General features: G+C 51.9%; 1 protein-coding gene across 1 annotated transcript; it reads left to right on the top strand.

Annotated features, from left to right (window-relative positions):
• The first annotated feature begins 5,478 nt into the window (after positions 1 to 5,478).
• Positions 5,479 to 27,134, top strand: MELTF (melanotransferrin). Its single transcript, XM_024578204.4, has 16 exons — positions 5,479 to 5,611; positions 6,997 to 7,151; positions 8,357 to 8,456; positions 10,659 to 10,841; positions 12,846 to 13,002; positions 14,160 to 14,227; positions 16,965 to 17,152; positions 17,770 to 17,950; positions 18,701 to 18,852; positions 20,477 to 20,573; positions 21,486 to 21,680; positions 22,591 to 22,747; positions 22,839 to 22,906; positions 24,692 to 24,879; positions 26,218 to 26,416; positions 26,898 to 27,134. The coding sequence occupies exons 1-16, from the start codon at positions 5,563 to 5,565 to the stop codon at positions 26,978 to 26,980; spliced, it is 2,220 nt and encodes a 739-aa protein (XP_024433972.2). The 5' UTR covers positions 5,479 to 5,562; the 3' UTR covers positions 26,981 to 27,134.

Below are 27,134 nucleotides of genomic sequence, written 5' to 3'. Positions count from 1 at the left end.
TTACTAACTGTTTACCTATTTTTCTTCTTGTGGTTAATAACAGTTGTACTTAATAGGATGTTCTCTCCATCACCCAAGTTTTAACCGTAGTGCTTTTTAACATTTCTCATCCCCAAGTATCCAGTCACCAAATACTATTGATCCTTCCTCAGTTTATTTTGGAAGGGAGGCTACCATTTCCACAGGCATCTTTCTAATCCAGGTCCCTAATCCACCCTCATTCCCAGACCTGGATTATTGCAGTGACCCCTTTAATCATCTCTCAGCCTCTATTTTGCTTCCCTGCTGATCAGCCATCCACCAGATGACTTTTCCTAAAATGCATTTGGGATTGTGCTTCTCTCCTCAATGACCTTCATGGACCCTAAATTCCAAAATAATCCACTTACCTTTAAAGTATAGTTCCTGGAACATAGTACATATGTGGTCAATAAATTATCTACTACCATCTACCTCCCCAGCCGTACCTCTTATTCACACACCCTCTGCAGTGCTGGTCTGGTGGCTGTTGGTCATACAGATTCCTACCTCGCTAAGTATTGTGTCCTCCCCACCCAAGTGCCCTTATCAAAGCCCTCCCTTTCTTCCAGGCCTACCCTAAATCCAGCCTCCTGCAGAAGCTTTCCCAGCTGTAACCCTTGATGCCTGAATTCCTGCAGTATATACTAGGTGTCCACTTAACACTGAACATGTGCTTCCTCTGCTGCCTTTTACCTCTTTAGGTGTATGGTTTGTCTCAAATTAAGTGGCCGCCTCTTTGTATTCCTGTGCCCCAGTGAAGTACGCATTAGAGATGATCAGAACGCACAACTCCTGTACTTCTCCAGAGCCTTCAGACCTCTGCAGAGCCTGGAAGTCTTCACTGCTATGGTTCTTAATGTGCTAAAAACAGCCTTGTGTAAGTGTTGGCAGTGACTTCATTTGTAAATTAGTACAGGTGAGGGGGTGGAGGAAGGAATGGGAGTGGATAAAAAGGTCTGACTCTAAATCTCAAATCAGCTAAATTTTTTTGTTTAATTATAGTCCTTTCTGGTTCCTGGTATAATAATCCCCCTTCCTGAAAGTGCTTTGTGATTTTAATTATTTTGTGTCAATTTTATCTTCCTCATGCCTATGTTTTCATTATAAGTTATCCGAAACCCTCCTTGGAAATAGCTAGGGTATGAATAACTTCTCTGAAAGTCTTAGTGACAGAGCCAAATATAGTATTCTTGATTTTACATCTTTACTCTTTACCTTTTTTGTACTGGTTTCCACTCAGATTAAACCTTATGTCCAATGAAATAGATGGAGATTTATCTCCAGAGCTAATCTTGGAGCCTTTACAATTTAAAGTGTGAACTGCAAGGAAATTTTTCAGAGACTAAAAGTCTGTGCTTTGATAATTAAAATAATAACTGAGTTCCCACATAAGGGACTTACACCTGAATGCAGGGTTGGCTCAATCTGAGCCTTTCCTGCCCCTCTTTGTTCCCATCTCCAAGGAAGAAGCACTTTGTTTTCCTTTCAAGGACTCAATGTGTATCCACCTGATCTTATCCCTCACATCTTCCTCAGGTACCCTCTTTCCTGTATCTTTAGTTTTCTTCATCCATGGGCTGCTGATGCTCTGACTGTATGATCAAATAATTCCTATCCTAGGAAAACTTTTCCTTGACCCCTAATCCCCTGAAAACAATGCTTCCCTTTTCCTTTCTTAGCCAAGTGTCTTGCCTGAGATAGTCTGTCCACTCTTCCAGTCAGTCACTTATTGTGTGCCTACTGTATTCCAGACATGATGCCAGACACTGGGAATGGTGGTAGACAAACACCCCACGCACACACACCCCCAGGCGCTGCCATGGAGTTAGCCTCCTGGCTGCACCTCAGCCCTTGAAACGCCACAGAAACCGCCCAAAGCTGTCTGGGGACTTCCTAGTCCTCAAATTCTGCGGCTCTTCTGTCATTCTCCCTCAGTAGCATGAAGCACTTTAATGATAATTAATGTCCCGAAACTTACAATTAGAAACTATTCACCAACTTCAAGACACTGTGATGAATGCAGAGAGAACAAGCGCAGGATCTGCCTTTGAAACACTTACACATGGAATATCATGTAGCCCGATGACTAGGTTTTCTCTAAGTCCAGCTTCCCAGGGAAAATACTTGTAAAGGGGCAAAAGCTTTTGTTCACAAAACGCTCAATCATTCTACCATCGATCTCAATATACAAATTCAGATGTGTTAACCACTCAGCAAATGCATGGTGAATGATGTCAGAAGTATAGTAGGTCCTCAAATAACATCATTTCATTATAACATCGATAAGAAAAAACTGTTCCCGGCTGGTGCCACTTTCTGTACGGAGTCTGCACGTCCTCCCCACGTCTGTGTGGGTTTTCTCCAGATGACTGCGGTTTCCTCCCACATCCCCAAGTGTGCACGATTGCACAAGAGTGGGGTGTCTACACTGCCTCAGTCTGAGTGAATATGGGCATGTGTGAGTGTGCCCTCCGTGAGCAGTCCATCCAGCGTCAAGTGTCAGCATAGGCTCTGCCCACTGCAGACCCTGAACTGAAATAAGCAGGTTGGAAAACAATTGTCTTACTTGTTCTTATTAATCTTTCTTAAATGTCTGTATAGTTCACATTTATTTCAGAGCTTAATATTAGAAGTGTTTGGGTCTTTATTTAGAGGTTTAGAAATGTTTTTGTGACCAGAAATATGCCAAAGGAACTCTTCTTTATATCAATCAGCCTATGGTAAAATTGGTTTTGTTATATGTTGTTTCCCTTAAAGTTGCAGTTTCCAAGAACTTACCGACGACAGAAGGTGAGGACTCGCTGTAAGGGTGCAGCGTCCTTTGGTAACACATTTACTGCTGCGAATGTTCACTCTTTATAACCTCCTCTACGCATACCAGCCCATCCAAACATCCCCAGAACAAAATTGTTTGGACATGTTCTTAGTCAAAAACATTACAGCCCATAAAAATAGAAAAATATAAAGTATGGTTTGTTGAAATTTAAAAATATATTAATTTTTGTAAGATTCTGGGTAAAAGAATTGTTCGCCCTCATTTTGCTGGCTCATTAGCCCCCTCTCCGCACCAGTCAGTACAGGTTCTCTGCCCCCTATCAAAGGCCCCTCTTTTTTCTGAGTCCCCAGAGGCTGTCTCTAGTGTATTCCAGCTTCCAGACAAGCAAACTCCATGCTGATGGGCACCCTGAATCCTTGGAATGCCAGAGCCATGTCTTTGGCAGAGTGCAGAAGAGCTCTTTGCATTTCATATTATGGAATAGGGTCAGGGGTGCCAAAGCAGTGTTGCTTAGGCCCCAACACCTCACAGGAGTGTTAGTGAAACCAGTTTTGTATTTTTTTTATACTCTCTCACACTTCTAAGAGTCCAGAATGGGGACCCAATTAACCTCAGTGCTTCTACTTCTTTATAAGTCTGTTCCTTGGTTAAATTACTGGCTGATTATACACTCATTGCACCCCACCCATTCCTCTGATCACTCAGGTATGTTCACATCCCAGAAATGACAGGATCCAGGCTCAAGCTGAGGCAGAGTTCCCATTACATGCAGGTGTCAATTTGAAGCTATGTGCATGTTAGGGTCAGGCAAATGGGCCTGATCTAGAAGCCTGATCAGCAAATCCACTGATGAGTCACAGTTGAGGGAGAGGGCTCTCCACGCTCTTAGGTTGTAGCTGTCTCACATCCGTGCAGAGTGTCACCTGGAGTTTTGCTAAAGTAACAACCTAAATGAACCTAAATGAACCAAATCCTACCAATACCTTCTGGTTGCTCGTGGGGTGTGCAAAATGAACCTTTTCATCCCCACAGTCAGGAGGGTGAGGTTTGCTAGGGACACTATTAATTCCATCCTCTTAGGACAGGCCATGGCCCCCCTGTCAGGGCCACCTGCTAGTCCATTTGTGTGAGTTAGAAAGGGGTGTCTCCTGCCCTCAGTGAACCCAGCTGGGGATGGAAAAACGGCTTGTACCACAAATGTCCCTCAGATTCTCCAGAGCAGACAGCCATTAAGGGAAAAAGAATGGCAGAGTGTGGTCACTATCTACCTTTTACATATGAAGTCCAGAGAGAAGGAACTTGGCGGAGGTCACAGAGAGAGTCAATGATGAAAGGAGAGCTCAGGTCTCCTGAAGCCAAGGCCCCATGGTCATGTGTGAGAAGCAGCAGCTTCAGGGCCCAGTTGGAGGAGCCAGGGCTTCCTTCCCCAAGGAGCAAAGCAGGCTCAAGGATTGACAAACTCACCCAGGAGTCCTTCTCTCTCACTCGGAGTTCTTATTACACGTGTCCTCTACCCAAGATAGGGAGGATCTCAGTCCTGTGATCCTCACTCTTGAGGAGGTGATTTTAAAAAGGACAAAAATGAAGGTGGATGACTGAGCAAGGATTTCTGCAGTCCATTCTCCACATCCCCAACACACATGGAGAACTACAGTCTGGTCTACCAACAGTGGTTCTCAAACTCTGCTGTGCTCCAGAGTCAAAAACACATTTTTGGCCCAGTCCCCCAGAGTTTTTGATTCAGTGGGTCAGAGGTAGGCCTGAGAATTTGCATATCTAACAAGTTCAAGGTGATACTGCTGCTGCTGTTCTGGGGACCACACTCTGAAAACCACTGGCCTAGAAAAATAGACTACCTCTCATCCTTTCCTCTCTCACCTTCCTCATTTGCTCCCTCCTCTCATCTCCTGCTTTGCCCTCTTCTGTTTCCTCCTCCTCCCCCGCTTTAGTCTTCTTCCCACCTTCCAAAGTGTGATGGAATAAGCCCAGCTCTGCTGGGGGCCTGAGTTTTAGTTCCAGCTCTGTCACTGACTAAATGTGTGGCCTGGGGCAAGTCGCTTCCTCTCTTTAGGTCCAAGAAGAGGCAGTTGCCCAGAATGTGAAATACCCCATTACCAGCTGCTTCCCAGCTATGACTGCATCTACCAGGGTCCATCTCTGTATCCCCAGGGGCTCCTCGGTACAATGTGTGCTTGAAGAGAGGCTGGTGAATGAATTCAATGGCCTTCACACTTCCGTCCAGCTCATACTCTCGGATTCTGACCTCTTCTTCCTCCCAAATCTGAGCTTTTTCCCTCTTCAGTGGAACATATTTGGGGTCTTTCTAGGACAAGAGGAAGTGAAGATGCTCCCGCAGACCAGGCGATTGTTGAGGAGAGCGAGCCGTGGAACAGCCTGCGGCTTGACGGAATCAGGCCCCAGAGAACAGATACCAGATCCTTGGACAGCCGACGGTGCTGCCCAGGGCTAGGAGCACCGGGATCCAGACAGCCCAGTGGTGAAACTCGGCCCCCACAGAAGCCGAGGCTCCAGCAAGGGGCGCCAAAGAGAAGGCCAATGCCAATCTGGTCATCCCAGGCATCCAGTCTGGGTGGGCTGGTGCGCCCTAGGGGCGTGGACACTTCAAGACACGCCCCAGACACACTTAAAAGTGGCTGCGAGCCCGTGCAGAGAGAAAGGAGGGAAAAAACTCCGGCCGCTTCTGATCCACTCTGACCCAGACCTAGACCCAACCCGCATCCACTCAACCCGCTCTAGACAGCGCCATGCGGGGTTTGAGTGTGGCTCCGTGGCTCTTCCTAGTCCTGCGCACTGGTGAGGCCCCTCCGCCCGGCTGTGGGAGCAGGACCGGGGCGGGGTCCTGGAGCTGGGAACACTGTCCTGACCCCGGGCTCGTGGATGAGGACTATAGAGGGAACTAGCACTACCCGGGACGCACTGGGCTGTCTGGAGAGCTTAGTGGAGGAAGCGGCCTTGAGCTGGGCCTCGAAAAAGCTGACCTTCTGACGCGCCAAAGAGAGGCAAAGGCGTGGAGGGGAGAGCCTGGGAATATTGGGAGGACCTCGGAGGCTGAACGCCCCTGGCGAGCATGGATGCCAGAGGGGAGTTCAGGGCCAGAGCGGCTCTACTTCTCCCGAGTCACCTCAGGGAGGGAGATGGGAGGAGTCCAGGGGATGAGAGGAGAAGGGGGGGGCGAGATGCCTCCCAGGAGACCGCTCCAGGGAGCCCTGCAGGGTGCAGGGATGGAGAAGGGGACACAGGCGCCTCGCCCCCCCCCTCCCCCCGCTCTGTCACCGCCGCCTCCCAAGGTAGTCAGGGTCCGGACTATGAGACTGAGGCCGGACCTCAGGTAGCTGTTCGCAGGGGTCGAGGGCTGGAGCTGGCGGTTACCCAGCCTCCCAGGGTGCAGTCCTGGAGCGCTACGGGGCGGGGGCGGCCCACATTCCGGGTGCTGCCAGAGAAGGCAGGTTGTAGACACCGCAGTCTTGACCTTTGGAGTGGGATGACAGGAGAGTGTGACCTGGTCCCTGGGGGGTGGAAACTGGCCCCAAAGCCTCGCGGGGAGTGCAGGCGTCCCTGGCAGTCCTGGAGGGCAGGGTGAGTGGGAGAGGAGCTCTGGGTCCCGTGGCTGGGAGGTCTCTGGGACTCTGACTTGGGTCCCTACAGAAGGAGGGCCTAAGCGGAAGTCCGCTGAGGACTGTGTGTCCCGGCTCAACATAGGTTTATTTACAACGCAGAAGGTGGGTTTTCTCATTTGCTTTCCCTAAAGACGAGACAGGCTCAGAGGGGTCAAATAAGTTGCCTTGAAGTCACCTGCTAGAGGAGCAGGAACTTGAAGCTGACTCAGCCTCCCTGTCAGTCCGGCACTATGCCCCCTGAGGGTGGCTGTACAAGGGGCATAATCACAGATGCTCCAAGAGGGTGCAAGGCTCCTCAAGGGCAGCCAGACCACTCCCCTGGCTCTTGCTCTTGTCTCAGTTCATGAGGGCCCGGGGACACTGCTTAGTGAGGAACCCAGGCCAGCACCCTCTTGGAGAACACAGAGGTCCCAAGAGGGGTGGGAACTGGCAAGGTGCTTCCAAGTGGCAAGGCTGTGCTGTGGCTGAGGACTGAGTCAGAAAGAGCGGCTGGAGCCATCCTCCTCGGTGGGGGTTAGGGATGCCTTTGGGGAGCTGAGCTTCACTGTCTCCTACCCCCAGCACTGGGCAGGATGGAGGTGCGGTGGTGCACCGCCTCAGACCCCGAGCAGCAGAAATGCAGCGACATGAGCGAGGCCTTCCAGAGAGCCAGGATCCAGCCCTCCCTCCTGTGCGTCCAGGGCACCTCAGCTGACCACTGCGTCCAGCTCATCACAGTGAGTCCTCTCCCTTCCGCTCTGGCACCTCCACTGGCCAGACGAAAGGGCTCTGGCTCAAGAGGGAGCACACAACAGCCCCATTCACTGGGAAAGGCACCAATGTCCCCCCAACGCCCCCCATCAGGGTTGGATGATAGGATCTGCTGAGTTTCCCAGGCAACAAGGGCCAGCTTGTTTCCTGCACAGGCCCAGGCCAGGCACTGGAAGGCCCTAGAATGGCGCCTGCTCAGATGGGCTCCAGTGGGGAAAGGTATCTGAGAGGCAGAGTGTTTCTTCCACAAGGTCCCTGCTATACTGGGGACACTGCCACCCCACCAAGGGGTGCCCAGACAGCAGACTCCTCAGTGGCCCATGGTGGTTACTCTCTGTGCCATGGACTTTTCCAGAATGGGGCTTGTGTTGTTTCTGGAGAAGAAGGAACAGGGGCCAGCAATCTTGGGTGGGTGAGTCAGGGGCGGGAAAGCAGTTCTGAGTGGCAGGAGATCTGCTCACCTGTCACTGCCAATACTCAGAGGCAGGACTTCAGTGGCAGGACAAGGTGTGACGGGAAGCCTCAGGGGCAGACACAGAGGGACCTGGGTTTTCACTTCAGCTCAGCCTTTGACATGTCCCAAGGCATAGTCCAGTCCTGGTCCCATGTGGGCCAAGGCCTTGGGTCAGGCTCCACTGTGAAGGTGGAGACCAATTATATTGGACTATAATTCTAATCATGGGCCCCATGACACATTGATGGTATACTGCCATTTGTGTTTTAAAGTAAAAAGGAAAAATTGAAGAGGGCATGCATTTATGGGATTCAGTCTGCATCTTAGAGAGAAAACCTGAGAAACAGGGTAGCTAGGGGCTGGGAAACAAGAGTGAGGAAGACTCACTTTTCACTGTATACCATTTTGTACTATCCAATTTTTTTTACTGTGTACATCTACTATAAGTCCTATAAAATTAATAATATTTTTCAAATAACTAATTAGAAAAACAAGGTGAGCCCTTGGGCCTGGTAAAGGGGGAGACCCCTAAGCTCTGGTGGGGGAGGGGCCTGCAAGGCTGAGCCAGGACAGGGCTCCTAGGCCAGACTAAGAGGACCAGTATGGATCTCCGAGGCTTTTCAAGGGGCCCTAGGTGGGTGTCCCTGAGCTTCTCCCTGAGTTAGCTAGGAGGGGCAGGGAGTGGCGAGGTGAGGCTGAATCACTTGTTCCCAGCAGGCTGGGGAAGCTGACGCCATCACTTTGGATGGAGGAGCCATTTATGAGGCAGGGAAGGAGCACGGCCTGAAGCCCGTGGTGGGTGAAGTGTATGATCAAGGTCAGAGGGCCGAGTGGGAGGAGGGGTGGGAGGAGAGGGGATGTCAACTCAGCAGTGTGTCCTTGCTGGCCTGGCCCAACCATGAAGCCCTGGAGCTGGTCAGTAGCCATCTCCGCAGAGCAGTCCTGGAGTCCTGGTCACATAAACTTTCAAAGGCCCCCCCTAAATCTCTTGACACGGCCCTTCCCCCAAGAGCAAGGGTGCTGGAGACACAGAAGGTTGATCCGTACCTGTTCTTCCTCATGGGGATCCCAGCAGACCCCTAATTTTCACCCACAAACTCTTACTGAGGGGCTGCCCTGTGCCTGGTGTAGTGTTGGGCGTGATTCCCCGGGGTAAACATCAGTAACGGGCTGGCCGCCTCTCACTTGAAGGGCCATCTGCCAGAAGCAGCAGGAGTGGGGATGGGGCTGGGCAAGAGGTGGTGACCAGGAGCTGCAGAGTCAACACACCGAACGCAAATCCCAGCCCTGCCCCTTCCTGTGACTTCCTATGACCTTGAACAACCTTTATTTCCTTGACTATAAAATGGGGATGGTGATCCCTGCTAATGTGTGAACACCTGGCATGTGGTATGGGTTAGAAATGTGAGTTCCTTTGCCCCTGTCCCTTAACCTCACACCAGACATGCCTCATGCTCAGCCTGCCCTTTGTACCTCTCCCACCACCTCCACTTGTCCAGTGCCTAGCCTCTGTCACAATCCAGCTCAGTTGTCACCTCCAAGAAGCTCCTCTGGACCTTCCCACCCCTGCAAAGGTCCTCTCTTTCCTGCTTCCCAGAGCGCTGACTCACTCTGCTAAGGTTCTGTCCCCTTCTTTCTCGTGCTCTTTGTTCTCAGCATAGTGAGTTCCCTGAGGAGGCCCTGGTCCTCAGCTTTGGTGCCCAGCACAGGGCCTCTCTTGGTTGCTTGTTGAATTAGTGACTGTCAGATGACATAAGACACAGTCCAGCCCTATAAACCAGCCAGCTCTTTCACTCAACAGCCAGAAACAATCCTGCCTCTTGGGCCCCAAATATAGATCTTCCTCTTTAATTAATGCAACACATTTTTTAAGCACTTACTACATACCAGTCATGAGCATAGAGTAGTAAGCAACAGAAAGCCAGTTTCTGCCCCTCAAAGAACAGATGTCAGAAAATAAACAAATAAACACCAAAAAAGTTGCAGTTACAAATGTGGTGGGTGTGTGAAAAAGCAAAGGCCATGAGGGAGAAAATAAGGGATGGGGGGACATCCCTTATTTTAAATAAAGGATGCATTAAAATAAAGCAGGCAGGAGGGCTTATCTGGGGAGGTGACATTAAGTGGAGCCCAGATAAGAGTTCCAGGTAGGAAAGAGCTTAGTGTGTTCAAGGAACTAAAAAGAAAGGCCCAGTGGGCAAATCAGAGGATGGGGCCAGACGAGGCCACTTAGGTTGCCAAGGACCAGACTCAGGTGTACAAGAAATAACATTGGTTTTGTTTTCTGGAACTCAGCTGCAATCTGATCCTGGGCACCCGCCCCCACAGGCCGTCATGCATGCGCACTCACGCTCGAGTGTCAGTGACATCGGTCCCCGTAGATGAGTCATTTCTGCCTTGTCTGAATGGCCACTTCTCAGCCACATTTGGCCCAGGGGAGTCTTCTGCAAGGCTGTAGACTCCTGCCCACCCACATGCACCCCAGTCAGGGTCTTGAGTGATGTGAGACCACAACACTCTATCCATCTGTCACCTTCCTACCTATCTCTCCGCTCCCCTCAGCACTAGTAAGTCCCTTTTTCTAATCTGAGGGAAGCTACCACCCTGCTCTCCCTGTTCCTCCCAACCACTGCCCTTCCCATAACCACAATACCATTCCCTCAACCTTTCTACCTTCTCCAAAGGGAGAACTTTTGGAAAACAAAACTTGCAGGCCATTTCTGCTGTTGGTCCAGCTACAGAACTCCCCTGACATTCACAGCTGTGGATCAACTAAGTGCCAGCGAACTTGGGAAGGAAAGGCAAAAATTAACTAATGGAATAATATCTCAATATCCTACCAAATGAGGCTGGAGGAGGGCAGGCTCAGTGATGAGACATGCGGCTCGCACTCAGTTGCTCCCTCAGGAACTAGAACTCCACACACACATGCATTCACACACACCCTTCTCCCACAGTCAGGGTCCCAGCCTTTCTCGTGGCTTCTCCCTCGCTATCCTCACTCCTCTCCTCCTTTTAGATGTTGGTACCTCCTATTATGCTGTAGCTGTGGTCAAGAGGAGCTCTAACCTGACCATCAACACCCTGAAAGGCATGAAGTCCTGCCACACGGGCATCAACAGGACAGTGGGCTGGAATGTGCCCGTGGGCTACCTGGTGGAGAGCGGCAGGCTTTCAGTGATGGGCTGCGACGTGCTGCAAGGTGAGGGCTTCCAGAGGGCAGACGCTTCTCCTGCAACATCTCTGGGGTTCCCCTCTCCTTGCCTCATCCCTTCCCTTTCCCTCACAGGACAGCCTTCCTCCAGGCTCACCTTCTTCTTGCGCCTTCTTTAAGGAATGGCATGGTCCCAGCTCTGCCAGGGGCCTCCCAGACATCCAATAGGGTAACACTCCCTCCTGTCTTTTCATGCTGGTCGCCACCATTTTAATTTCTGCTTGAAGATTCTTTCAGGGCAGTTGACTCTCACTCACTCCTCACCCGGAAACACGGCCCAGCCTACGTTGGGACACTGCGAATTGCAGCTCTCACTGGTGGAGACCTGGTGCAAGTTGCTATTTACAGAAATGTGTCCTCAACTTTACAGATTCAGAAACTCTATTTCTTCAGGACCCAAGCAAGCTGCAGACTTGGACCCAGAAAGCTTACACGTAGCTAATCGGAGACTCGCTGCTCCCGGATTGATTCATTTGAAGTGAGAACAGGGCTTTCATGCAGATAGAAAATTCTCCTCTGGAAAGGGGTTCAGAGTGATCCAAACAGGGTGGCTGAGAATGATATGCATGAGGGGAGTCAGGTGAAGACCTGAGGGCCTCAGCTGAGAGCCTAGAGCCCTCATTCTGGCAGCCTGGGCTGACTCCCTGCTTCTCATGCTTTGGGCTTCTTTTCTTGGTCACCTACTGGCCACCCAGTGGTGTCAATCTCTCCACAGTGGACGCTACGGCAATGAGGTGGCCCTTAGCACATGACCACTACATCCTCAAACTGCTCTCCTGGGAACACACCACCTGCCAAGTAGAGTTTGGGGTGTCCCCAAATCCCTTGTCCACAAGAGTGCTGCCTCCTGGCTTGCTCCACAGCTGACCAGTGCTTCTGGGGGTGGGTGCAGGGTGGGGGATTTTGCAGAAGACACGATGGTCTTTTAAAGCCCTGACGTGGCTGTCAGATAGATGATCTGCCCTCAGACAGACTACCTCCTTGAACTTCAGTTTCCTCATCCTGTAAAGTGGAAATTAACTGCAGTGCTGTGAGGTGGGGAGGACCAAGATAATTCGCCCACTGTCTTTGCACAATGCTTCACACAACGCGTGACGCAGGGTATGTGCTCACCTCAGGGAGCTGAGGTTACTATGAGCTCAACTTCCATACCTCTCGACAGGCACCTCTCAGTTGTACACACACGTGCACAGACACACATGCCCACACATGTATGCACTGCCCCCACATGGGCCCAACCACTGTGCAAACCAGCACGACCCCAAAACGCCCAGAATCCATGTCTTCACAGATGGTGGCCCGGGGTGTGTGGTTTATCAGTCACTTGACACATTTATTAAGTGTCTTCTCCCCTGGGAGGATGCAAAACAAGACCAAAAAGGGCACCCACCCTGGAAGAGCTCAGTCTAGCTAGGTGATGAGCACCAGGCGACTGGCACCCTGCTCACCCTGTGTGGCACTGGGATGTCCTCAGCACAGGATAAATATTTGTCAAGAGGGTGGAAACGGGGCCGGAAACCATGCAGAGCCAACCTCTTTTCTCACGACGCCTCCTTCTGCTCCGTTTTCCTCCCCTCCCTGTTTTGAGACGCATTGTCTATCAAATTAATCATACTCATTAAGTAATTTATTTCTTTTCCTGCTTTCGTTGATTGCTTACCCATACCGATTTTGAGATGAAACCCTCAATGAGAACAGCATATGGTTGTGCTATGTGACCTTTTGGGGTGAATGGTTTATTTCCCTGAGCCATTTTTTAATAACAGCCATCACTCCCCAGTGCCCACACTTTTGTGACCTCAGTTTGGGAATCACTGATTGGAACCAGGTTCCCAATTTTGCTCCATCTGAAGCCAGAAGGATCCAGCCCCATCCCTGGGGAGCCCAGCCCTCCACTACCCCCTGAGTGGCCTGAGCCCTCCCTAAAGGACAGGGCAAGGGGTCTGACCCAGCAGTACGACTGGCTCACATCCCTCTTCCTCCCTCCCACAGCTGTCAGCGAATATTTTGGGGGCAGCTGTGTCCCAGGAGCAGGAGAGACCAGTTACTCCAAGTCCCTGTGTCGCCTCTGCCGGGGCAATGCCGCTGGGGAGGGGGTATGTGACAAGAGCCCCCTGGAGAGATACTACGACTACAGTGGGGCCTTCCGGTGAGAGGGGCCTGGGTGGGGCTGGCGCTCAGTGGGCTGAGTCAGGGGTCAGGCCCTGAGGCTCCAAGAGCAGGGGAAAAACACCTAGGCGGAGAGGGCCCCAGGGGAGTGGCAACGTCTGCAGCATCACATTCAAAGTGGCCTTTATACAGTTCGTGTGCTCTGCTTGATTTAAAAACATCAAACCGCAGTATGCCAGACTGGATTTGCTCATAAGTCAACATGTTTAGTATATTTAGAGAGGTGAGGGCTCAGAGAGAAGAAAATGACAAAACAGCCTTTTGCCACTCCCACATCCCCATTCTGGTGACTCAGGGTGTTGGGGGTGGGGGAGTGTATCAGGGACCCTTTGGTTCAGACTGGCACTTTAGAGGAGCCCACTGTGGATACAAAAGAGAGTCTTTTGCTGCTGTGGTACAGGCCCACCTGTCCCTAAGTGAGGCCCCAGGTCCCTGTAGGACAGGAATGGAAGCCTGCTGAGCCCTTCTCACCACCCTGGCCTCAGTGTTTCCGCTGGAAGCAGGGAAGTCTGCTGGCACCCACGCTCCAGTCTGGGATCTGGGTAAAATACAGTTTTTAACGCAGAGAGAAAAACAGGTCTCTGTCCTCCAAGCCAGAGACTGTTGCATGCCCCAGCTCTCCTGGTGTCGTTCCCCTGTCCAGCCCCTGATCATTTGTGGCTGTGGAGACCGAGGCAGCACCTTTGCCCGTAGCCCCTGACCTGCCTCCCTCACTGACCAATGCCGTATAGAGGATACCCCAAGTCCTCCACCCTTCCTCTCAGGGCTTTTGTTATGGCATGAGAAGGTCTAGTCGAGTCCCCTGCCTTGGGATGGAGTCATCTTCAACCTCCCTGAGTGTTACGGCTGCAGCTGCTGCTGAGAGCAGCTACCACAGGAGCTCCTGCTCCTTCCAGGTCCCTCTGTACAGGATCCACACAGGTGACAAAGGATCTCTCCCCATGGGAGCCACTTTCTCATCCCCAGTTCACAGGTGGCAAAGCCACGAGGACAGTTGGCACACAAGACAGCATGACTGTGAAATCCACGCCCACCATGACCGCCCCTCAGTCCAGGCCAGGCCTCCAGAGGTGGAGGATAGGCAGGGGCTCTGGGGCTCAGGGGGCTCACCCGGGCTCACAGGTTTCTCCCCTGCAGGTGCCTGGCAGAAGGGGCAGGGGACGTGGCCTTTGTGAAGCACAGCACTGTGCTGGAGAACACTGATGGTGAGTGGGCCTGGCCCCGGGAGCAGGGAACGCTTCCTGGGCTCAGGTGGGTCTCAGCAGTGGAGTTCAAACAGCTCTGCGGGCAAGGGAGCAATGGGGGCAGCTCCGATCTGCCCCGATTTGTATGTGGCATTGGGTTCTGTTTCCATTTGAAGATTGGGTTCTGCTTTTCAAAAAAAGTTTGCGAATCTCTGCACTAACACTCATCTACCGTCCCTTCCTGGCATTTTTCCCTTATCTGAAGAAGCTGCCCCTTTATCTCTGGACCAGGTGTTACATGCTGACCCAGTATATCATTGTCATTTAATTGTTTTCTAATTTTGAAGTAACTAAGCTTTAGAAAAGTTGCAAAAGTAATTCAAAGAACTCCCCTTTATTCTTTCCAGGATGCTGACTTTTAGCATTTGCCACAGTGACTTATTCTTCTTTCTCTACATGTGTGTTCTTTCTGAGCCACGTGAGCGTGTGTTTACCTGCATCACGCCCCTTCAGTAACTTGGTGTGTGTCTCCTAAGACCAGGGGGATGTGGTCTTATCCTGTCCTATTATCACATGCGGGAAATGTGACACTGACATAATACTGTCATCTACAGTACATATGTTAGATACATTAATTGTCCCAATTCTGTCCTTTGCAGCAATTTTTTTCAGGCCAGAACCTCATGTAAGATCGCACATGGTATCTGAAACAGGTCTTTTCAGTTTTCTTTAACTTTGAACAGTTTTTCAATTTTTAAAAATTTCCTGTTTTTTTTTTTGAAGAGTCAGGCCAGTTATTTTATAGAATGACGCTAATTTTGATTAGCCTAAGGATCATTTATTTTTTTAATTGAGGGATAATTTACACACAGCAGAAATTCATCCTTTTTGAAGTACAGTTCTATGAGTGTTGCCCAAAACTAAGAGTTGTATAACTACCACCACAGTCAAGATAGCAATTGTGACTGACCCTTCACCCCGAAGTTCCTTGTAGCCAACCCTACCCCTGCCCCACCTCTATAGTTTCACCTGTTCCAGAATGTCTGATCATTGTCCATTTTTTAACATCTTTTTTTAATCTTTGCCATTTAAATCATGTAGCCTGACATTCATGAAGACGAACAATATGAGCCAGATTTGAGGAAGAAGCACAAAGTGATCTGGGAAAGGAGGGAGCTCAAAGGACTGCCTCCACCACAGGACGATTCTAGGAAAACAGGCAGCAGGGACTTGGGCCCCAACATGAGTCATGCAAAGGAGAATTTGGAAGTTTGAGAAAGAATAGGGGTGTATTTGGTGAAAATTGGCTCTTTGTAAATGTTGATGGTATTCAAAAGAAATCTAAGCAAGTAATTTTTTTATGATTTTTTTAGAGTTTTGCTACAACTTTGTGAGGTAGACAAAGCAATTCTATCATGCCCATCTTTTTATTAAATTTATTGTGGTGACATTGGTTAATAAGTGTATATAATTTTCAAAGGTACAATTCTATGATATGCCATCAGTATATTGCATTATGTGCTCACCACCCCAAGTCTAGGTTCCTTCCGTCACCATCTATTTGACCCTTTACCCTCTTCATTCTCCCTCACACCCCCTCCCCCTCCAGTAATCACCTTTCCATTGTCTGTGTCTGTCAGATTGTGTGTCCCTTTGTTGCTATCTGTTCTATATCCCACATATGAGTAAAATCATATGGTTCTTGTCCTTTTCCATCTGGCTTATTTCACTTAGCATGACATTCTCAAGGTCCACCCATGTTGTCACAAATGGCAATGTTTCATCTTTTTTATGGCTGAGTAGTATTCCGCTGTGCATGTGTATCACATCTCTATCCGATTCCCTAGTGAAGGACACTTCAGTTGTTTCCAAGTCTCAGCTACTGTGAATAATGCTGCAATGAACACAGAGTTTTCATGATCCCAAAAATTATCTTTTCCCTCATATTTCCTCATGTTTTAGTCTTCTTAATTTTCCTATTTGTTGTCAATATCCACTTTTTCAAATAAATCTTGTTTTCTATTATAAATGAGTTTCATGGAAAGTTTCCAATAATGTGGAAGATTAATTTGAAATGACAAATGAAAAACGCAGGATGCCAGATTGCCTATCAAGTATGTGCTTCACTATATTTCAAATGGATAGGAAATTTAACCATATTTAAAATGGTTAGAATAGAAAAAAGGACTTGGAGGAAATATACCAAAATATTAATAGGTGGATTAATACTGTGTTAATGTGTGGGTGAAGCTTTGCAGAGTTCCCCTCTTCTCTCTGGGACACAGTTCTTGGCGGGTTCTGTCAGGGTGTGTTTCCACTGCGGCATCCTGGCCCCGCCCTCCGGTCGGAGCCACATTGCCTATAGGCAGCAATGAGCTCCTCGTGCATTTCTCTCTCTCAGCTTAAGCTTCTCTTCTTCTCTTACTCTTCTTATCTTTAATAAACAGTTTTGTTTATTTGTGTTGTATCCTCAAATCCATTTTATTAGTAGAAATTGGTGAGAGATACAAAGTTTAAGAAAATAGACACAGTCTATCAGGACACCTGGTCTTGTACAGCCACCAAACTCCTCTTCAGAGTCCTGGCTCTCTCCTCCCGGTGAAATTCTGGAAGAACTTTCTTTTCACAATGGGTCTATGGCCCACGGTGCTCTAACTTCTCCCCAGGTGCCCTCTCATGAGCTACCCCTGATGCCTCCCTAAGACACCCCAGTTCCACCAGACAGATTTGGCTCACAAGAGGCTTCCCAATTTCCCAGGAAAAACCCTGCCATCCTGGGGCCAGGCGCTGCTGTCACAGGACTTCAAACTGCTGTGCCTGGATGGCAGCCGGGCTGACGTCACTGAATGGAGACGGTGTCACTTGGCCCAGGTGCCTGCTCATGCTGTGGTAGTCCGCGCTGACACAGATGGAGGCCTCATTTTCCGGCTGCTCAGTGAAGGCCAGGTGAGTTTAAGGCACCCCACACGGCTTCTGGAGTGGCGCTGGACCTTCGTATTTTTCACCAGAGTGGGAGCTCAGGGCCAGAGCCATCCCGAGGCTGGGCCGGCATGACCAGGAGGGGCCGGACCCAGGACCCTCCCCTGAGACCCACCCCAACTAGGGACCCTGGCCTCTGTGGTGTCAAACTTCGAGCCAGGCCAGTGTGAGGAGGGACCAGCTGTGCTGACTGGCTCATGTGACCAAATAAACAAAATGACAAAACCAGTAAATGTCCAACTACATCATTAGTGAAACGTGGTGAATAATGTCTTGCTGAAACCATCGCTTACAAGGGCAGCAAGTTACGGGCTGCTGGCGCACCGGCCTCAGTTCTGCCCCACTGCTTGGTCTCAGTACCATCCCACACGCAGGCCAGGAGTCCTGTGTCCAGTCAGCTGAGCGTGACAGAGCAGGATGCCCCTGGATCCCAGAGAAAGGAAGGAGGCGGTGCCTCACCTGGCCCACACAGTGGGCATCTGCCCTGAGGGCACAAGAAGAAGGAAGTGGTGGCTGAACTGGCAGGAAGGGATGCACCCCTACAGCACCTCACTGGCCCCCCACCCTTACCCATTGACACACAGCGTCTGTTCAGCCATGAGAACAGTAGTTTCCAGATGTTCAGCTCTGAGGCCTATGGCCAGAAGAATCTGCTGTTCAAAGATGCCACGTCTGAGCTGGTGCCCATCGCCACACAGACCTACGAGGCATGGCTGGGCCCTGAGTACCTGCGTGCCATGAAGGGTTTCCTTTGTGACTCCAAGGGTAAGTCCACCTGTCTCTTCTCCCACTGGCTCCAGCCTGGCCTGGCTGCAAGAATGGCAGGGTTTTCTGGAGAGATGGTAGGGGTGGTGGGGAGTGGGGTGGGGGTACCACTCCAGGAGGGAAGCCCGTTGTTCTCACTGCCCTGCCTCCAGAGGTCAGGGGAGAAGGCATCTCCAAAACTGGGAGGCCTGCTGTTCCCTGAAGCCCCGCCTCTCTCAGGGGGTGGGATCTAGGCCATCAGGGTCTGTCTTGGAAGGGTCTCCTCACCCCTCCACACTGAAGTCACCGAGTCCTGTCACTCTCCCTCCACAATGCCCTACTCCTCCTCCCCACCCACGGCCACGGCCCTGGCTCAGGCGTGTCTCTCTCCTGGACTACTACAGTAGTCTATAAATGGGCTTCCTGCCTCCATCCCCCATCCCCATGTCTCCTTCACCTACAACAAGGAAACGGTGTGCCACTGAGCTAGATCAATGGCTGCCATGGCCTCTCTCAAGCCTCCTCACAGCCCCAAGAAAGAGGAACAGTTATCCCATTTCTGAATGAGGACACAGGATCAGATCGCTAAATAAATTATCCCTTATTGCTAACTAGGGAAAAAGCCAAAATTTCCCTTGGGTCTGATTCCAAGTTCTGATGGTGAGGTACCAGCCCCCAGGGCCCCCACCCCACAGACCATGTTCAGGCAGCCCCTGAGGCAGGCGAGTGTGCGGTGACCATGCACTCACACTCACACTCACACTCACACAGGGCTGCCGCACTACCTGCACTGGTGTGTGCTGTCCACTCCCGAGATCCAGAAGTGTGGGGACATGGCTGTGGCCTTCAGCCAGCAGGGGCTCAGGCCGGAGATCCAGTGTGTGTCAGCTGAGTCCCCCCAGCACTGCATGGAGCGCATCCAGGTGGGGGCCGTGACCAGAGAGGCAGAATGGGCCCTGGGGGATGCGGTGGCAGTGCCTGGATGGCCCTTCCCCTCCTTCCCTTGCCCCACCTGGTCTAGGGACACAGAACAGCCTGGGAGGGGAAGGTCTCCTGTGACAACTCCACAGGGAAAGGGGAGGAGGAAGGACCCACCCCACCCCAGGGAATAGGGCAGAAGGGGGCTGTTTACCCTGAGCAGGTGGCCAGGAGTATGAGACTGGCCCAGCTCAGCCCTGGCCGGCCCTGTGGCCCTGGGTAAGCCCTTCCCCTTTGTCCGTCTCAGTTTCCCCTTGTACACACAGGGGTGGGCTTGGGTCATCATTTGTTACACGTTTCGACGGCAACCCGCAGAGATACATTTTACGTCAATCACTGTCTAGTCTGCAGAACTTTTCTTTCAGATATATAGGTTTAAAAAATTCTTTCTATAGCTGGAGATATGAGGCAGAACAGTACTTCCCCTTACTAAGTATAATGTATGCTGGTAGTTTCTGTTCTATTATATACTACTTTTTTTTTTCAGTTTTAAGGAGAGAGAGACACATCAATTTGTTTTTCCGCTCATTCATCTGTTCATCAGTTGATTCTTGTATGTGCCCTGACTGGGAATCGAACCCCCAACCTTGGTGTATCAGGACAGTGCTCTAACCAACTAAGCCATCTGGCCAAGGGTAGTCTTTTTTTTTTTCTTTTTCTTTTTTAAACGCTTGTCATGGCCCATTACGTTGATTTGACATCACTAACATGACTGCCGCCTGCAGTTAAAGGCACTGGTCCTGGTCTTGGAGGCCCATTGAGCTCTGTTTTACTTCTCTGACTGGAGACAGAGGCCAGGGTTCGGTGGCAGCCTGAGGTCCTGAAGTCAGGGATGAGGTCTTACCATGGCAACAGGTGTCCCAGCAGCTCCTGGGTTCCTGGACTCCTCCCCTCCTGTTTTTTAAGAGCAAGTAGGTGGGACCTGAGGCGAGAAGCATTTTTCAGGGCGGTCTCTCAGTGCAGGCCAGATCAAAGCCTCTCACGAGTGTCCACCCTGCCTCCTGAGGCAGGGCCTTACCCCTCATCCCTAGAGCCTCCTTCTCAGGCCCTCAGACAGCTTTCTGTTCAGACCCGACCCGTTCATCCATTTGCGCACAGATTTGGCAAATGTCTTGCACCTATGCTATGTGCCGGCCCTCAGCCAGGTGCCGGGGATATAGCACAGTGCCCTAAGCCTCTGAAGGCTGGCGTTCCATGGGGAGAGCCCACACAAGCAGGAAGGCAGAAACCGTGCAAGGTTCTGCTCAAGAGACCCTCACAACCAGGCGACCGTCTCCTGGCAACAGGGCACCCTCAGAGAACGCTTTACTGAAAGAATGAACAGACACCCGTAAACAGGAGTGCTGGTGAGGGTTGGTTTCAGGCCTCTGGCCTTCCAGGTGCCCTTCTTGCCCGCACAAGTTCACAGTGGGAGGAAAGGGCTGATGGGGCAGGATGGGGTCACCAGGAGATGGGAGCCAGAGGCCAAAGTCCCCAAGAGACCTGGCCCTGATACCTCCATCCGCTCCCAACACCCAGAGCCACCCTGGAGCTCACCCCAGCCTGGCCACTCTTTCTGTCCCCCTACAGGCTGGGCAAATTGACGCTGTGACCCTGAGGGGCGAGGACATTTACACAGCAGGGAAGACATATGGCCTGGTTCCAGCGGCTGGGGAGCAGTACGCTCGTGAGTGCAGGGGATAGGCTGCTGGCTTTTGTTTTGAGGTGGTTGGTATTTTTATATACATATAAACTTGCCCCTTGGGCTATTTTCAAAAGTTGCAGCTCTCCCACAGTGCCTCTGCCCCTGGGCTGGCTGCTGGCTGCTGCAGGCCCCTCCCACCCCAGGCCTCAGTGTTCCCGTTCAGTTATTGGAAATCTGGCCATAGTCAGCGAACCTTCTGTAAATGATCACAGAGTAAGCACTTTAGGTCTTACAGGCCACATACAGACTTTGCTACCTATTTTTTTTTCAACAACACTTTAAAAATATAAAAGCCATTCTTAGCTTGCAACCCAGGCCAGACAAAAGCAGGCTGACCCTGAACTAGTGGCCTCCTCGGCCTGGTGCCACTTGACCATGTGGCTCGCAGAAGGTGGCCGGCCCACTTTCCGGGCAGCTCACTCACACCTTCGCAGGGACCTGGCCTGAAGCCTTGGTGCCCTGTCCTCTTAAGTGGAGACCTCAGGTTCCTCCCACCTGGTTGTGAAAAAATGTGTCTGTGCCTCAGCTGTGCCACCACCTTTCTCCCAGGAGGTGAGAAAAATAGCACCTGGGCTTATGGAAAGAAATAAATCCCTCTGGGTGAGAACTGCTGGCGGGTGAGGGGGTGGGAAAAAGAATTCCAAAAGCAGAGCCAGAAGCCTCTTCTGAGTGATGGGTCCCACTGCCGGCTCTGCTCCCTGCACAGCCACCAGCCGTCAGGCCTGGGTGCTCCTGAGCCCATGCAGCCAGGGCCTGGACACTGGGCAGGACAGGCAGGGGCAGGGCCAGCCCTCTGGGGTGCAGAGCAGCAGGAGGAAGGGGGTGAGGGAGGAAGGGACCTGGAAAGGTGCCTCTGGTGCTGAGGAGGGGCCTCACTGGTGTCCCCTTCCCCAGCGGAGGACGGGAGCAACTCATACTTTGTGGTGGCAGTGGTGAAGCGGAACAGCTCCTACGCCTTCACCCTGAACGAGCTGCGGGGCAAGCGTTCCTGCCACTCAGCCTTTGGCAGCCCTGCCGGCTGGAACATCCCCGTGGGCACCCTCGTGCAGGGGGGCTTCATCCAGCCCAAGGACTGCGACATCCTCACAGGTGCCACCCTCCGTGGGAACACAGATGCATAAAATCTTCTTTGGGGTTGGCTGGGGTCAGGGACTCTCTGCCAGCACTACCCCACAGAAGGCAGCCCCAGAGATTCCTCTTCCCCTGTGACGTGGCCCTTGCTCTTAGGAAGGATGGGAAATATTCTTGGCCACCCCGGTGACAGGGGTGTCTGGTGGTTCTGTGGAAGCTCCCATGGCGCCCTACCCACTTACTCACCCACTTACTCATCCAATGGGCACAAGGAGCGGGTTGTGCACAGGTTCTAGACCAGCAGTATCACCTCTGGTCATGGGGCTGCTCCATACCCCAGCAGCCTTGGGCATCTGGGGGACCTATTGGAAAGCACCTGCCCATCTATATTAGTGCTGCAGACACTCTGACCAAGCGCCCACCACATGCCATCCATGGGCCCTCCCCATATGTAAAGAGGTGCACATTTGTGATGAAAGAAAGGCAGGCGGAAGCTGGCAAGATCCTTGGGCTGACTGCACACACACCTCTGTCCTGGCCGGCACCACCTACACAAGCACACAGAGGTGCTGGGATTGGCTGCCTCCCCTCCCAGACAGCTGGACAGGGTCTTTGACTGGAACAAAATAGCTTATGAGGTAGTGAGCTCCCCATGCCTGAGGGAGTTCCAGGGAAGACTCGGTGACCACTTACCAGAGGTTATCTACGGGGTTCCTGTATCTAGACGATTTCTGCATTCTCAACACCCTCTGACTCTCACAGGAGGAGATTTGCTGCTCTGAGTTGGGTGGCCAGTGGAGCGCAGGGGTGGTCTTGAGCCAGAAGCTGGGCAGGGTGGGCAGACCTGTGGGGAAGCAGCCCTCCCATCTCCTTCCTGGCTGCCCTTTCTGCACCAGCCCCTTAACACAGCTCTTTCCCTGAGCTCCAGCGGTGAGCGACTTCTTCAGCGCCAGCTGCGTGCCCGTGAACAACCCCAAGCACTACCCGTCTTCCTTGTGTGCACTCTGTGTCGGGGACGAGCAGGGCCGCAACAAGTGTGTGGGCAATGGCCAGGAGAGGTACTTTGGCTACAGCGGCGCCTTCAGGTACTCTGGTGGGCCTGGCAGGTAGGCCAGGGGGCTGGCACAGAGGCTGGGACACTCTTGCTGACACCTGCTTTGGCCTCTTGTGTGGCAGGTGCCTGGCTGAGAATGCAGGGGATGTCGCCTTTGTCAAGCACACAACCATCTTTGACAACACGAATGGTACGTGAGGAGGACAGCAGCCGGAGCAAGGCCTGACCCCAGGGCGGAGGGGCTGTCCCCACCCCCAGCACAGTCAGGCCCCAGGTGTTGCTGGGTTTGGGAGCCAAGAAGCAATGGGAAAGACTGAGTCTAGAAGCCTCTGACCCTTGGGGATCCTGGGGCCCCAAGAGCCTCATGGTAAGACCAGACCTCTGGCCACACAGCCTGAACGCAGGACGCATGACAGTCTTTACTGGTCTAGAGGCCAAACCCATGCTCCACCGAGGTGATAGAAGCTCATTCTCAATGTGGAGACAACCCCGCTGGGATACTTATGTGGTACCAAGGGGTGTGGGAGGTGTGGCAGGGGCCTGTCTCCACAGGGCCGCCAGTTCACATCAGCATCTGGTCTTCAGTCCGGAGCAGATCGATGCCAAGTGCAGAGATCATTCCGCAGCCCCTCGGCAACGAGAGGCAAGGCACAGTCGCATTTGTGTTGCTGAGGTTTTTTTCTCCAACGTCACCTTCCTGAACTCCCTCTGGGAAAAAGAGCTAGGAACTCTGTGTTCCAGGACCCCCTAAGCCCACCCCTGGGGTCCTGTCAGGGGGCAGGGCCCCTTGGCAAACACCCCTTCCCTCCCCTCTCCTTCCCTTCCTGTTTTCCCTCTGTCAGAGAATTTATTTTTATTCATTCTGAAGACTGGAGGCTGTTTGCCTCCAGCACTCATCGTTTGCCCTTTCTGTACACCCTGCCTACACCCAGGCTCTGAACCCCCAAACACTTGAGGCACAGCCTTTTCCACTCTGTCCTAACATGTCTCTGCCCAGGAAAAGGCCCACATGGGAGATGGAGGTTGGTGAAGGAAAAGCAAACCTGCTGGGAAAAACATCTGTTAGTATTTCAAATCTCAGACCCTACCCTGCCTATGAAGGCCACCAAAGGTGCAGACCGTTTGAGCTGGGAAGTGCTCCAGGCCCCATTTCTACAACCCCTCTCCCCTGCCAACCTCCCACCCAGAGCCCCAGGATCAGCCCCCGGGAGGAGGAAGCTGAGTGCTCCTGCTGGAGTCTGTGAGCCCTGCGTGGTCCTGGCCCTGTGCCGTCTCTGGTCAGGGAGGCCTCTCCGAACCACCTGCAGTGAAACACCCACCTTCCAGGGTTGCTCATTTCCCTATATTTTCATCTCTACTCATGGGCCCACCTGAAGTTCCTTCTGAAAGTGGGAAGAGGGTGGATACATGAAGAGATAAAAATAATGTAACTCCCAAGGGCGGTGTTTCTGAGGAAGCCCTTGGGCTGACCACCTACTTCAGAATCACTTGGGTGCTGGTTTAAAACTCCGGGTCCTTTGGAATGACCTCTCATGAGTTCACACATGATGTTATACACCATCCGGTTTGAAAACTTCAGCTGTCAGGGGAGGAGGTGAACCACCACCTTTATTAAGCCATTCCACTCTCAGGCCCAAAACCTGTAACGCATAGATAGGGTTCTTTGCCCTGGAGTGGATAAGAGCCTCAGTTTCTTCACATAGAGTGGGAGGTGATCATACCTGCCTTATGTTGCTGTCGTGAGGATAGAGTGATGCTTGACAAAGCCTGTCACAGAGTAGGACTCCCTGCCCCCTAAGAACTGTAGCTCCCACCAACACTCTGGACCCAGCTGGGCTCTCTCATCCCGGCAAAAGAGCAGAGCAATTGGAGAATGGAGAATTCTGGAGAGCTGGCCAGACATTGCCACCTCCTCTCCCCAGTCAAGGATTTGGGGGTCCAGGAGGAGAGCATCCCCTCTCTTCCACCCCCTCAGGCCACAGTTCGGAGCCATGGGCTGCTGCGCTCAGGTCGGAGGACTATGAGCTTCTGTGTCCCAATGGGGCCCGGGCCGAGGCGTTTCAGTTTGAAGACTGCCACCTGGCGCAGATACCGTCCCGTGCTGTCATGGTCCGGCCAGACACCAACACCTTGGCTGTGTATGGACTGCTGGACAAGGCCCAAGTGAGTCAGGGCAGGGGCTACATCATTACGTGGGTAGATGACAGAGGTGAGCCAAGCCCCTGGGACACATCAGACTACTCGGAGCGGACCTGGGGAGGAACTGAGGAGGCCTGAGAAAGAGGGGGAAATTCAGTGCTCTTTCAGCCAAGGACATCCCTCCAACCACTCTCCCCTCTGTCTCCTGCATTTTTAAGATTTTATTTATTTATTTCTAGAGAGGGGGAGGGAGGAAGAAAGAGGGAGAGAAACATCAATGTGTGTTTGCCTCTCTAGTGCCCCCATGGGGACCCGTCTTGCTCTCTGCCTACCTCTCTGGGCCACTGCTCCCAGTCTCCTTTGCTGGTTCCTCCTTGTTCCCCAGGCCTGTAACCACCCAGGGTTCAGTCCTAAACCCTCTTCTCTGCTGCACCCACACCTCTGTGGATCTCATCCAGCCCCACGCCGTCACCTTGCACCCATGTGCTGATGAGGAGCCCTCAATGTACATCTCCAGTCCTGCTGCCATCCACCCTTCCGCCCTTCGGTCTCAGCCTTTTTTAGAGAGAAGGGAAAGGGGAAGGAGAGGGAAACATCAATATGTAGTTGCTTCTTGCGTGCCCCCTACTGGGGACCTGGCCTGCAACCCAGGCAAGTGTCCTGACTGGGAATCAAACCTAAGACCCTTTGGTTCGCAGGCCGGCACTTAATCCACTGAGCCACACCAGCCAGGGCCAGTCTTGCCTCTTTAACAACTGCCTATTTGACATTTCAACTGGTATTTCTACCAGGCATCTCACACTGAACAAGTCCAAGGTTGGACGTTCTTCTTCCCCTCTTTAGCCTTTCCATCTCCCTGGAAGTCACCTTGGACTCCAGCCTCCTAATGCTCTACATCCAGTCCGTCAGCAAACCCTGTTGGCTGCACTTTGAAAATACATGTAGAATTTGAACCCAGGCTGTCTGACAGCAGGGTCCCTGGGTCCTAACACACCCTCTCTTGCTCCCTCACCCTTCTTCCCCCTAAATATGCTGATCTGCCACGGGGGAAGTACCCTGTGTAGATGTGCATTTTTCTGGGGAGAAAGCTGACAGCTTTCATTAGATCCTCAAGAGGAAATTTGAGCATCCCCCAAAAGATCGATAGCCACTTTGCTCCTTTTTACTATGGTAGCTTCATCATATCTTACTCCAAATCCCATTTGATGACAGGGGTCAAGCTTATGGTTTCAAGTCAGAGCCTTGGCGCCTGCAATCCCCTGCCCTTTGGTTCACTGTATGTAGACCAGCGAATAGCAGACAGCACCAGGGTGACCATTTGGGAGCCCGGGTAAAAATCAGGTCTGCCTGTGGTGCTTCCAGGGCCTGTTTGGAGATGACCACAACAAGAATGGTTTCAAAATGTTCGACTCCTCTGACTATCATGGTCAAGATCTGCTTTTCAAGGATGCCACAATCCGGGCGGTGCCTGTGGGGGAGAAAACCACATACCTCGACTGGCTGGGCCCTGACTATGTGGCGGCTCTGGAAGGGATGCTGTCTCAGCAATGCTCGGGTGCAGGTAGGGCCCAGCCCACTGCGGGGGCAGCTGTGAAAGCCATGGATGGGCAGGTTCACCCCCCACAGAGGAAGAGCAGGCGTCCTGCCACATCACCCTGCATCCTTTTGAGTCTTTCCCCAAAGCACCTTGAGTGAGTGGAACAGAGCTCTAGGTCTTTCAAATGATCAAGATGAGGTGTCTCGGGAGGGTCTGAACAGGAGGCTGCAGATAGTGACAGCAGACACACTGGGCTGTGTAACCCAGAGAGACCTGGGATCATGAATATCAATGCTAAAAATAATCTTCCAGAAAGGATGAGGCAACTACATAAATATACATGTGGTATAATTTTGAAAGGAATGAATATGTAAAGAAAGCAAAGGAGAGAACATTTGTAATAGCACAGAAAGAGGGAGCCTGGGTGAGCTGAGTTTACAGAAATGTGCTGCGTCCAGTGCAGCCAAGGAGCCTCAGAGCCTCATGCCTGTGTTTCATCCCTCAGCGGCCACCCCCTCCAGGGCCACCGCGCTCCCGCTGCTGCTCCCGCTGGCCCTTTCGGCCAGCCTCCTCCAGCCCTCCCTCTGAAGCAGCTCTGGGCAAGCCTCACCCTGCCTTGGAATGGAAACCTACTTGGAAATCTCTATAAATACGGCTCTTCTCCTCAGTAAATCCAGCTAACACGGAAAATCATGTGATGGGAGAGGAAATGTGAGACACCATGGAGCTCCTCAGAGCTGTG

The sequence above is a fragment of the Desmodus rotundus genome, chromosome 2, assembly GCF_022682495.2.
Source record: "Desmodus rotundus isolate HL8 chromosome 2, HLdesRot8A.1, whole genome shotgun sequence".
Classification (NCBI taxonomy): domain Eukaryota; kingdom Metazoa; phylum Chordata; class Mammalia; order Chiroptera; family Phyllostomidae; genus Desmodus; species Desmodus rotundus.
The sequence above is the reverse complement of the archived record's forward strand: the minus strand, read 5'-3'. Positions and strand labels throughout refer to the sequence as shown.

Bases quoted from the DNA above. Each gene is read 5' to 3' on its own strand.
- MELTF (XM_024578204.4), top strand. From the start codon at position 5,563: ATGCGGGGTTTGAGTGTGGCTCCGTGGCTCTTCCTAGTCCTGCGCACT. The intron at 7,152-8,356 runs GTGAGTCCTCTC...TGTTCCCAGCAG, and splicing joins ACTGCGTCCAGCTCATCACA to GCTGGGGAAGCTGACGCCAT. The intron at 22,907-24,691 runs GTACGTGAGGAG...CCACCCCCTCAG, and splicing joins CATCTTTGACAACACGAATG to GCCACAGTTCGGAGCCATGG.